The 13,418-nt window shown below is 33.0% G+C and overlaps 1 protein-coding gene across 1 annotated transcript; it reads right to left on the bottom strand.

Moving 5' to 3' along the window:
* Nucleotides 1-2,057: 2,057 nt before the first annotated feature.
* Nucleotides 2,058-11,483, bottom strand: LOC137828991 (receptor-like serine/threonine-protein kinase ALE2). The gene is made up of 9 exons (XM_068635791.2): nucleotides 11,250-11,483; nucleotides 10,974-11,164; nucleotides 8,259-8,348; nucleotides 8,088-8,180; nucleotides 7,061-7,429; nucleotides 6,713-6,979; nucleotides 5,887-6,276; nucleotides 5,542-5,782; nucleotides 2,058-5,098 (listed from the first exon to the last, which is right to left on the bottom strand). The coding sequence occupies exons 2-9, from the start codon at nucleotides 11,041-11,043 to the stop codon at nucleotides 4,435-4,437; spliced, it is 2,184 nt and encodes a 727-aa protein (XP_068491892.1). The 5' UTR covers nucleotides 11,044-11,164; nucleotides 11,250-11,483; the 3' UTR covers nucleotides 2,058-4,434.
* Between the last annotated feature and the right edge of the window lie 1,935 nt (nucleotides 11,484-13,418).

Genomic DNA, 13,418 nt, shown 5'->3' with positions numbered 1-13,418 from the left:
AAAATAGATGTCTCACAATTTGCAATGTGCCTTGTGTTGAACATGTGCATAATACATCTAAGGTTTAGAACATCTTACGTCTTCTGAGTCTTCAACTTGATTGCGTCTTATGTCTTCTTCTAAGACTTCATGTAGACAACGTCCTATTATTGTCTTTGTCTTGCATCTCATATGTTTTCATTTTATAAAGATGAGCATCTAACGGTTTAAGCAAATTGAGTCTTTGTTATGCACTTCGTCTTGCTTGGAGACTTCATCTACTCTTGATATGCTTCTATTATTTTTGTCCAATCTTCAAAGTCATCATATTCATAATATATTCACGCATCTTACACTAGGTAAGACTTTGTCTAATTCCTATTCCACACTCAAGTAAATTGTTAAATACTTTAAAACATGTTATTATTTGTTATCATCAAAACGTGGATATGTTTTGCATGGCATACATGTTAAGACTTAAGTCTTATCATAAAAAATTGTTTATGGCTTAACATAAACGACAAGAACAAGTGAGTGAAGTAGACAAAGTTAACATATGATTTTCACAAGATGTAATTTGAATTGCTACTTCATGAATGTTGACTCACGCATCCCAAAGATGATACTGACACAATATACCAACCTTGAGTTTGCATGCTCTTTTTTGGTGATGTTAGTACTACAAAGGGACTTACAAGGAGAAGGCTATTTTGTGTCTTAAATGTTGAGTACTATAAATAAAATGTGTCAATGTAAATTAAACTATGCTCTAAAAAGCACTAGCAAAAGGATACAAAAATAAGCATACAAGCTTCACTATTTAATTAGACATTTATAAGTAGAAGTTATTCAATGCATAAAATATTAATACCCCAAGTGTGATTTTGTGAATTAAATTCATTCCATGAAAAAAAAAAAACTTCTAAGCATTAAATTATGAGATCGTTTATTAGATGAATTTAAGAAAGAAAACTTTTTTGGTAAATCCTTCATTGATGTTAGTCTTTTATACATAGGTGGGAGTTTCTTTGTAATCTTTAAGCAACTTTTATTGTATTGTTAGAAGTGACTTTGTGTACTTAGCCAATAGTGATGTGATGTACTCATGTTTTATCTCAGGTGGAGATAAAAAGATAATAGCCAAAAGTGACCTTGTATTTTCGAGTGAGTCAGAAGTGACAATATATAAATACTTGTAATCAATTTGATTAGTAGAATCCTTTATAATTTATAAAGAAAAACTAGATGTAACCTAGATTGTGGTGTACTAGTATAAAAACATAAAGTGTTACATTAATAATTCTATCATGCAAGTTCTTATTAAATTTTCATAAATGTTATGTGAAAACATTTAATTTTGGTAAAAGAAATTTCAAACTATTAGACTACTCATTTTAGCTATACGAGACTAATTATTGCAAAAAGTAATTTAAGAAATCAAAATAGTTTTTATGATAAGTTCTTTAAAGTTATCTTTATATGTAACTTATAAAATATTAAATATGTGTATTAATGTTGTATTTATTAAAAAAGTTTTTCAAAACAATGTTAAACTTGTTTTTACAAAGTCAATACGATCTTTATAGGACTACATATTTCTTATTGATTAATCTTTATATCTAGAAGTTTTTCAGTTTACAATTGCTTCTTAATGATAACAGAGGTGAGGGTTACTTGCAAAGATACTTTGACACTCAAGTTAGTATGTGCGAGTACAATTAATGCAATCATAGGATAAATAATAGTATTTGTGTTTGATACCTTCGGAGGAACGGTCTATTTATATTATTCTTAGTGAGCTTTTATCTAAATGAACCTTGAAGGTGGACCCATGTCATTCTTAATATTTTATTCGTTGTTTAGTCATGATAATTGATTTTAGATGCTTATTATCGTTTGATTGTTTACATAAATATTTTGATTGTGTTGAGGTGTTTTCGGTTTTTCCTAGTAGTTCTCGGTCTTGCTTGGTACTTCTAAGTCTTTTTTTTTATCAATAAAAAATAAAGTAAATTAAGAAAGACATTTCAGGGATGTTCCAACCCTTATAGAAGAGTGATTCAACACATGTTGTAAACCACATGTAGTTTAAGCCAACCAAACCAGATAAAAGGAAGACAGCACAAAGAACCCCTACATGAATGGGTTGCCAAAAACAGTTGCAAAGAGAGCTACAGAAAAAGAAATTAAAAGCAGGGAACTTATCCCAGCAAACTGTACCGCATGAGCTGCATAGCACACCAAATGGATGCTACCCCGTGATTGCAAAATCACTGTTGCTACCCCGGACCACCCACTAAGAGCTGCTCCAACTTCAGGCTCAAACTTCTTCACGGTTTTGCATAATTCTGGGGCGTAGGAGGAGTCAAGCCACATCCCAGTTATAGCAAACAACACTCCCCTATGTATCACCAGCACAGAGTCTGGAGTACAAGAGTCCACATCCAGGAGCAAATGGCCATGCACATGGTTTATTACTAGCATAAAAAAAGATAAACCCCAAAAACCAGCAACTCCTAAGCACCTTCTAAGACTCCAACTAAACTAAAGAGATTAGATGTCCAAACACCCTTCCAAGGGCTGCTTCAGCTTCATACCCGAACTTCTTTGTTCTGCATCCGCTCTACTCCAGCATAACAAGAACCACCCTGGTCTAGGTAAATCAACTTGTTGCTTTTATCACTAAAGAGACTTTACCACTCCGTCTACCATAGTGGTTACTCCATTCCTTGAGCTCCCTCTGTAGTCTCCAGGACTCCCCTTTACAGCACCACAACACCACAGCACCACACCATTTAGCTCCAGAACAAAGAGTTTCGCATCAAAGATGCCTTAGAACAGCCTGCAGGGACCAGAATCCATGTTTGCTGGAAAAACGCCTTTACCAACACAAAACATCATATATGTATTACAGCTGGGAGGGCAAAGGAATTAAATACTACGGGATTAAACATATGCATAACTCAAATAGGAGACTAGTGTAAAGGCAAAGGATCAATGCGGTACATGAAGATACTTCTACGTCTTACTTGGTACTTCTTGACAAGATTGATATTTCTTAGCCCTTAATTGGTGCTTCTCGACAAGACTGATACATACTTGTAAGTCATACTAAGTACTCTCGGCAAAACTTATATTTCTCAGTCTGGCCTGATTCTTCTCAACAAGATTGATATTTCTTGTTCTTGCTTGGTACTTCTCGTTCTTGTCTAGTACTTCTCAACAAGACTAATATATTTTAAATTTATTGGTTCATTTAGTGTTTAGTTTAAATTTTTACAGTTTGAGTAGTGTAGTACACTGTCTCTAGACTCAAATGTATTACAATGAGTTTTTAAAGAAAAAATCATTTTTTACGGGATAAAAACTTATATTTAAGATGGATTATGTCTCGGGATAAAATAAATAATCTTATTTTAACTTTTTAGTAATTTTTTAAATGATTGATTCTGAAAATTTAATGATTTAAAATAAATATGGGAAGAATTTTTAAATGATTAGAGAAGTATCAATTTCTCATACCTCAAACCCGTTTCTCCACTTTAAGGTTCTATAAGGAATTTACTTTACAAACGCAAAAACTGATTACTCAAAAAAAAAAAAAATCCAGCATAGTTTCCTTTATCAATAAGAATTTACAAAGAGACAGCTGTAAATTGTTTTAGAGAGTGTGCTGCTTAATACGTGCAATGGTTTGATTGAGTGAAAGGAAATTGTTGAGGGTGAAGGAAAAACAACACGAGATTCAATTCTGACAAAGGAATGGATGAATAAATTCATGCAAGTCCCACCTGAGTTAATGATTTGCCCATTTTGGAACCAAAGAAAAGACGGAAAGGTTTTTTTCCTCAAAAGACTAGATACCCTCCTTATATCACATCCATAACCACTTATGTAGTTTATATGGATTTCTATAACAGTATTTTCACAACATGAAGTACAGTGAAGAATGAAAAAAGAAATATAAAAATAAGTGAGAAAATGAGATTAAAAAAATGAGAAATGTAACAAGTAACATGATAATAAAGGATAATTTAAAAAATATAAATAAAATATATATGCAAAACAATCATAGTTACATGGTTGTAAAACATATACATTCTATGCTTGTTTTATGAGTTGAAATTGAAACTAAAATAAAGTTTAAATAATGTGCCTTTTGTTTTTTTTCCAAGGAAAAAGTTCAACTGTAGAAATTGAAGTTTCCTAATTGAAAGGCCACCTTACAAAATCCGACTTGTATAATAATAAATCAGTACTACTGTAATTGAGGATTATAACAACACAAAATGTAGGAATTTGAGGGCTGAACCTACAGAATTCAGTAACTGTAAATCAGCCCCTTTTGGCGCTTGTTTGAAACTGTACATTTCTGAAACGCAAGAATTGTCAAAGCTGAACCCATTAACCATTGATAAATATTATGAAAACTTAAAGCCAGTAACCATCAATTCATCATCCCAAACATGCTTGAAAGGATACCACATGATCACTCCGACTTCGAGTGAGCTTACTAAAGGATGGCTTACCCCGGGCTGTTCTTAAGGGGCCTGATCTGTTCCCGTGCCTGATGGGCAAAGATGTCTCATCTGCATTCAAGCTTGATGATCCCTTTTCCATTTCAAGTCGACCAGAACTGTACTCCATAGTGATGAGGGAAGATTCTTGTCCATAAGTTAATCTCGGGGTTACCCCTTCACCATCCAACCAACTGCTATCAGAAAACGCAAGGTCACCTCCAAAATCCGATTCATGCCAAAAGGACTCCTTCTCACTCTCATTGGTGTCGTTGTAGATCAACTTAAGAGCCTGCACAACTTCACCCATAAAAGGCCTTTGAGTGACCTCCGGGTGTACGCACATGGAAGCAATAGCAGCCACCTTTGCCATGTCATCAAACTCATACTTTCCAGCCAAAAATGGATCCACCAGCTTTTCTAAACCTTCTTTGAATCTCAACAGTGGTCGAGCCCACGTTACAAGATTCTCCTCTCCATGAGGTTGAGACATGTCCACTGGTTTTCTGCCTGTTATGAGCTCAAGCAGGAAAACACCATAACTATAGACATCACTTTTAACCAGTAAATGGCCTGTCATAGCATATTCTGGAGCGACATACCTGCCAAATTGAATAGATAGAAATGGCAAGTTGAAGGCTAGGAATTTACAATGTCTTAAAAATATAACGTCAATCTAGAGTTAAACATTATACAAGAAAAAATAAATCAGAAATCACATTTTTTATACAATCCCATTACAACTCTCAATACTATTATTTTAATATTTTTTCATATTATTTAATTCCAAATTTATCTATTTATTTCTAAACTCATCACATACAATTCTAAGGTTCGTTAAACTATCATTTTCCATAACTTTATGAAGATGATTGATGATGTTATCTAATGTTAAAGAAATAGAAAAACCATACAGCATGAGTGTACCAGACACACGCAAGACCACCCGCACATGCTATGCCAGTTAGGTTCAAACCCAAGCCCTTAAGTGGAACTCACAAAAAAATGCTATATCCAATCCCACAGACAAAGTCTTAGAACTTACCCAAAAGTACCCATGACCCTTGTAGAAATATGATCATTTCCTTCACCCGCTTCTCTTGCTAACCCAAAATCAGAAACCTTAGGGGTAAAGTCATCTTCTAACAACACGTTGCTAGCTTTAAAGTCTCGGTGAATTACACGAGGATTGGAATCCTCATGTAGATAGGCCAAACCTCTTGCCGATCCAAGGGCAATTTTTTTCCGTGCTTCCCAATCTAGAGGGCTTCTTTTCTTGTCATCACCTGCATGATCATTAACAAGAATTAAATTTTATTGATATAGCAAGGCATTATAAATTGAACAAGTGGCACACCCCCAGAACTAAAGAAAACAAGTAAATAATTACCATGCAAATGAGACTCAACACTGCCATTGTAAATAAGCTCATACACCAAGCAACGCTTTCTCCCTTCTATGCATATACCAAAGAGTTTCACAAGATTACGATGATGCAAACGGCTTAGCATCTCAACTTCAGCAATAAATTCACGGTCTCCATTCTGATCATCCCTTTTTAGCAGCTTAACTGCAACTTCATTTCCATCATCCAATGTCCCAGAATAAACACGTCCAAATCCTCCTTCTCCTAATACTCTCTGAGAACTGAATCTATCTGTTGCTTTCTCAAGCTCGGAAAAGGAAAATGTTTTAACAGAGAGAATAGAAGCAGCAATAGTGGACACAAGGGACATAGATCTTGAGCTCATAATTCTGCCTGACAACATAGATTCCAAGCCTGCATAATCCATCCATTTATCACGTCAACTATGTTACAGTTTACATAACGAATCAAGAGGACTCAAGAGTCCACGACAACATAAAGTGGAATTCATTGCCTTGAATGTGAAAAACTAATTACTTAATGAGCAAGGCAAACCTTCAAAACCCAGTGTAAAACAAAAGTATATTTTACATGTACTTTTCAAAGAAATAGAAATGACTAGACTAATCTTTGGCACATAGTAAGGAAAACTTAGTGAACTGATAAAATAATGTTGCAAAAGGAACTGTACTCAACCTAACAAAGGATAATTTAGGCAACAAATCAGTTTAGTATAATTTACAATAAATCGCTAGGAAATCAAACAGTAAATTCTTCCGATTCTATACAAGCATCTAAAAATCAGTTTATGAAAAAATATAAACATACACAGTAAAGTTAAAAGTTATACCAGATCTCTTGTTTAGATATGATGTGAGAGAAGGGCCGATAGCACTTGATGAGCTCCTAATTTTCCACCATTTCAGCAAAATGAAAAATGCTCCAACCAAAACCAACAAGAGTACAGCAGAACATAGAGCAATAATGAGTATGGTTCTAAGAGTCAATTTCTCATGCTCACTCATGAAGGAGGCAGAGAATGGGAGAAAACCAACGGTATCACCGGGCAGGGGACTACTCCCAATTATATATCCAGGTGGCCGTGATGATGGAATACCTGGATACCAACTGCATTAGTCTCACGCAGTAACTTGATAATGATAAAGTAAAATGTCATTAACAAAAATGAAACTACTACCTGGATAAGCAATGTACAAAGTTGCATAATGACCAAAAAGGCTCCTATTTAGAGGAACTTTGTTGTGCGAAAACCTCTCATACAGCAGAAGTGCAGTGGTATTGTCAAATTTTTCCCCAAGTGGAACCAAGTCAATATCAACTATGGTTCTCCACTGATTTCGATTGTCAGCACTGACACCTATTATCCTCACTTGGCTCTGCTTCAAATATGTTCCAGATGCAACTTCGATCTCTAACTCAGTAATGACTGGAAAAACAAGCAAAGGAGCTATACCCAGTACTAGTCTGACTTTCATGGGAAATATACAACCACAAGGTGAACCAAAAGGAGTTGCAGTGAATGGATCACTACAGATTTGCCTACAAGCTGCCAGAAATTATTTTGTAAAGTGGGTGTATGGCGTTATGGTATAGTCATGTTAGATAACAAAGAGGTGGGTAATGCTATTTCACAAAATTCTGTGCAATTTAATAAGAAAAGGATAGAACTCGTCACTAATGACAACTGAAACTTCGAATTTTCCATTATAGAATATTTAGTTTCACTCCAGTGTATTAAATATTTACAAAACCTTTCAGGCCAACCATACCTTAACACAGCAGACTATGAGAACCCGAAGGCATCTTGAAATAACATTGAGAAACTAATACAGCCCAAATTTTTCTTTTACCACATTACACTTTTACCTTTATAGTCAAATATAGTGAATGTATTAATTTTCAAAGAAAGTACCCAAGCATCAAACAAATTAGATTCCAAACATTCTTCCAAATAATCCAAGTTTTGACATCATGCCTATTTACACTATCTTACCATGTTTGACAGTACCATACATTAAAAGACTCAATTTTTGATTCCCTTCACCGACATACATTACCAAATACAGATGTAGAGAATTGTATCAAAGAAAAAAGGACTATAACTGCAGTATTTCATGAGCAGAAAAGCCATTGAGATTTTATAAAGAGTCCTGACCCTGGTAAAAGTAGCAGCAGCAGAAGAGTGTATAACATTCAGGAAATACCTGGGTCTTTATAAGGAGCCACAGGATAAGGTTTCCAACTGTGGTGATGACGGTCATGATGAGGAAGTTTTGGTCTTGGAGTCACAATAGGACCTACATAAGAAAACATTAATTCTTAGTCTCATAGTAAACATGAAGTATAATGACTTGTAGAAAAATATGACAATATACCTTGAGATGGAGATTGCCCAGAAGGTTGAAGTAACAATGTTTTAGCTCGTTCAGATGAAGCAATTGGCACATTCATAGAAACTGAGATCACTGCAGGAAAATAACCTATCACTGTGTTATAGTTAGCAACATAGTTAAATTTGCAGAGAAAACCTCAAAAGGAATCTCTTAAAATCATTTAAAAATATATGCATTAGTCACACTCCTTTTCATGTAGCCAACTCTGCCTAGTAGGCAAAATATATGAACTGGAGCTCAAGAACATAAAAGTAGTGCATAGGATTCAATTAGAAAAACTATCCAATATTGGAAGGGTTTTATACAACCATCTTATTTAATTTAATCTGGCTTCCAATATTGTTTTATGATCAAGAGCCTATACATTATGGCATATCCTCTAATATCCTTTTCAATGCTTTAATGGAAATATAATCAAGTATAAATCTCCAACTGTCAGTCACACAACCCAACAAGATGGTAACTGATCACAAAACATACCTATGAAAGGAAATTGGATAAATAACTGGAAGATCAAGGTGGTCTTCTCCAAGAAAATTGAATAAAACATGAGAGTATGAGAATAATTGCCACCCAATTTTAAGAAACTTGAGAAAGAATATGAATACAAGAAGAAAATTAGAAAGTTCGTTCATAGGCAAATCTAATAATTTCAAATATATTATGTTGAACAGCCACTGAGAAAAATATCTGTTTGTAGTGGGGCCTTCAATCATTAAATACTCCAAAAGATAAAGCACTAAAACAAACATTGTCAAAAGATTAACAAAAGACTCTACATTTGCAAGGAGTAGTGTTATTGAATACCAAGATATAAAACAATAGATTTCCTACATTAATTCCCATTTAAATTTCAAGGATGCCAATGCTAAGTAAAACAATAGATTTCCTACATTAGTTCCCGAGTGCATTGTTCAACTAATACTTCTTTGACTGACAAAGGTTGGTATAGGTACATACATAACAGGAGAAGGAGGAAACTGAATGTTGACAAAGAGAAATGAGCCGAAATACAATGTGTCCTAGGCTTCACTAAAAGCTAGCAGACACTATCTCATGTTCAACTGTACAGCAAATTCTGACACATCAACACAGACTTACAAGGCAAATGTACACAACAGATCTTACATGTACAAGTCTTCTCCTAAAATTCCCAAACGAAAAAAAGAAAAAGGTGAACGCATGCTCATTATAATAAAATACCATCTCAATATGTTTTAGGCCAAATTTGAATTCAAATGGAATCCCTGCCCCAGAATGTAATGAAAAATACATTCACATCAATTTTCTCTAGAGAGAATGCCAAAGTTGCAAATGCAAGCATTGAATCTGGAAATAAATTTATTTGACTAAATATATAATGCAGCAACATCAAACTGGTTTCAACTAGGTGCAGTCAGCTACATTATCCCCCAAACCATAATGTTCCATTGTTAATCATGCCCGCCTATGGACAAAACATTGTCCTTCCAATCATTCTTAATGGTTTAACCTACAATTTTTTTCGGTCTTCTTCTACCTCTAGCAATAAGTAATTAGGGATACTCTCCATCTAATATACTCTCCTAACTTGGCTTTACTTGTATTATGCACACGCACCCAATGATCCAAACCACCTAAGCTGAGATGCTACCATTTTTCAGCAACAGATGTATAATCCAATCTCATGTCCACTCTTCCAACTTAACATCTCATGGCTACTACATTGTAGGATTTGTACTGCCCAAGAATCAATTCCATGTAACATTGCAAGTCCATAACTGTGCAGTAAAACATGAAAAAATCAATTCCAAGTCTCTGTCCTACTATTACTAAAACAGATACTGAATATATATAACTAATAAACAAATAGAATCAAATGAGTAGGCATAAACAGTGATTTCATTTTAACATAGTCTCTGAGAACCATGCTAGAAATGCTTCGTGACAAATTCTCAGATTAGTAGATGAGAGATGAAAAGTGAGCAGTAGTAGGACCAGATAGATAAATTCAAGTGTAGTGGAAGCAGTCATAGGACTAAAATACTCAATAATGTCTACATGCAAGCTGTTCCACACAGACCAAACTACTCCATTTACAAACATAGGGAAGATTCAATATACCTAGCAAAGCCTCACGAAAGAATTAGTTTTCGTATATGAGGAGCAAGTACAAGTATTATCTAGAACTAAGGAATAATTAAATTGTACACCCGCACATCCAGTCTAACAAAACTATATGTAAGAAACAGTAAAAAGCTGCTCAAGATGCAATAATCAAGCAGAAAAAAATAGACTAAAATTGAAGAAACCAGCTAATTGTTAAACACATCATGAACTCCCAACATAATCGGTAGTCAGAATAACTTTCTACAACAGTTTAGCTACTGTCAACATCAGCACACAAACAAGAGTTCAATGACCATCGCCCTATAGTGAAGATGCACTGGGTAACGTACAGTTACAATTCACCAATTTCATCGTCTGCTACATCTTAGCCTGTGTGCTAAATGTTAGCTTCACAAATTAATTAATTAATATATCTGCCTGGAATAACCATTCAAAGACCCTGCACAATTGAACCTTTCTCCGAGCAATCACACGTGGCATAAAAAGACAAAAGGCCAGTGAAATCGTTGTTCATCATTCATGAGAGGAAAACAGTAGCAGAATTCGAATTGATTAAACAGAACAGGAAGGAAACGACGCGATCGATACCTTGGAAAGAGAGAAGCAGCGAATGAAGGAGAGCAAGGATGAAGAGGCACGAGGTTGACATCATGATCATCGTCAGAAATGGAACTCCTAAAAAGTCGCTAACGTGCAGCAGTTACGGTGTATGCAGCAGCGGCATTGGAGTGCGTAGCGCGAGGATGAAGAGTGGAGCATGAGCATGTGAATTGGAAAACCTAGGGAAGAGAGAGAAGAACGTAGAAGACGACGGTTAATGTGAAGCTTCTAGATCACGGAAATGCAGGAAAAGAGAAGACGAACCACATCGATAACACGCAGCATGCATGAAGAAGAAGATTGTTGAGGAAGATATGTATAGAGAGAAATTACAGAGAAAGAGAAGAGAATTTTGTTGAAATGGTGAATGAGTGAGTGAGTGAGTGAATTTATGCAATTGAAGAGAGTTGATGGAGTAGCATGAGTTTTGTGAGTGAGTGAGTGTTGCAGTGATACACTATGTTGGGGCGCGTGAGGAGAATGAGTTCACCAAAAGACAAATAGAGTCAATTCATGGCGTCATTCAAAACGGAAACAGTTCTACTTCTACTTGTTCTTTTCTTACACAATTCCCTAGAGGGGAGTGATCCAATGAGACGCAGCATCATGGAAGAAGGTGAGCCTTTTTTTTTTCTTACGTTTTTTATTCTCGTTTTAAATATATTTTCAGATAACATTAATTACTCTTTATAGCTGTTGTCTTTATTCTTCCATCTTTTATATTTGTTTTATAATAATTGTTTAAGGTTTTTTCTCACTAAAATCATTTAATTTTTAATGCATTATTAATGGAATTCTCTATTGTCATTTTTTTTTCAGTTTTTTTTATTTTAATTATTTTTTCTCTCTGCTATTATGACTATTTTCTCTCTCCTTACATTTAAAAAATTATATCATTTTCACAGTTAAAAAATATAAATAAAAAAAACGGTTTATTAATAAAACCGACTATTATCAAGATACAGATCAAAGAACTAATTTCTATGTGTGCCTTTATTATTATGTTAAAATAATAATAATAATAATAATTAAAAACTAAAAAAATATTAAAAGAAAAAATTATTATATTTATTTAAAACTAAATTTAAATAAAACTTAAAAAAATAATGAATATTATTATTGTTTATTACTTGTATTAAGCTATAATACAAATTATTTATCAGCGGTACTAACTACACTCCTAAATTCTAGAGCTTTAACTACACTTCTAAAATTAGATCAGAGAAAATGGGTAATTACTTAAAAAAAATATCTTTAAGTACTTTAAAAAAAAAGTTAATTTTCTTTGCATTCCCACTTTATTTCCTTTATATTTTTTAATAATTTTTCAAATTGTTTGTATTTAACTATTTTTTCAAGGCAATAAATGGTTACATTAATATAAATTATTTGATTATGGATCACAAATCCATTACGTGGAAAATATTATTCAATTATCATTTGAGTATTGTCACTAAACCAAGTAAAAGAACAACTATTTTATTTTATGTGTTCATAAAAATATGTATAATCAAATGTGTTTGCAGAAAGAATGTAATAACTGGTTATTTAAATGTGCAATAATTAAGAATAAATAAATAAGAGTGTAAAGACTTTTTAGTACAAATTTTTTATTCATTAATCTGTTTGTTGATTTTTAGTATATTTTTTTGTCTTAATAAGTGTAAGAAAATCTTAACAAACAAGTTACAATATATAAAAGTTGTCATTTGACCAAAAAATTCTCACCCTTTTTTCTATTTATTTTTTTCTAAAACCGCCCTAAAAAAAACATATTTGTCATGAGTTTAATAAAATAAAACTATAAGGGTGTTATTAATTATCGGAAAAGTGATTTTTTTATGTTTTACCTATTATTTCCTTGTGACAATTTTAAGAAGCTAGTTTGTAATTCAATTATTAACATTTGATTTTATTCTTCTTCTTTTATTAATCTTATACCATAATAATTACATAAAATTAAATAATGATAAATAATAATAATAATAATAATAAGTTGACTTATGAACCAAATAAAATTGAAAAAATAATAATACATAAGTTCTTTAGCAGGTTAAAAAAAAGACAAAAGTAACATCTCATTGATAACAAAATTAAATGATAGAAAATTTTGATGAAAAAATAAATATTAAATTAAAATATTAAAATTTATAAAATAATTAAAACTTAATAAGTTTAAAAATACTATAAATTCTTATGGGGCTGATGATACATATTTGTGATTAAGCCAATTTATATTTAGGAGAGAGGGGTTTAAGAATTACCAAAATAATGTGTTTTGTAGATGAAATACTGAATTTACAAGAATGTGTGTTGTGTTTAAGCTGTTGTAATATTATAAGGTGAAATCTTTACGTGAAAAAAGGTAATTATTATAATTAACATTAATTATATTTATATATTGCAATAGCCCAATAATATTTCCCAAAGAAA

Source organism: Phaseolus vulgaris, chromosome 7, assembly GCF_051622355.1.
Source record: "Phaseolus vulgaris cultivar YP4 chromosome 7, ASM5162235v1, whole genome shotgun sequence".
Classification (NCBI taxonomy): Eukaryota; Viridiplantae; Streptophyta; class Magnoliopsida; order Fabales; family Fabaceae; genus Phaseolus; species Phaseolus vulgaris.
This window is presented reverse-complemented; position numbering and strand designations above follow the sequence as displayed.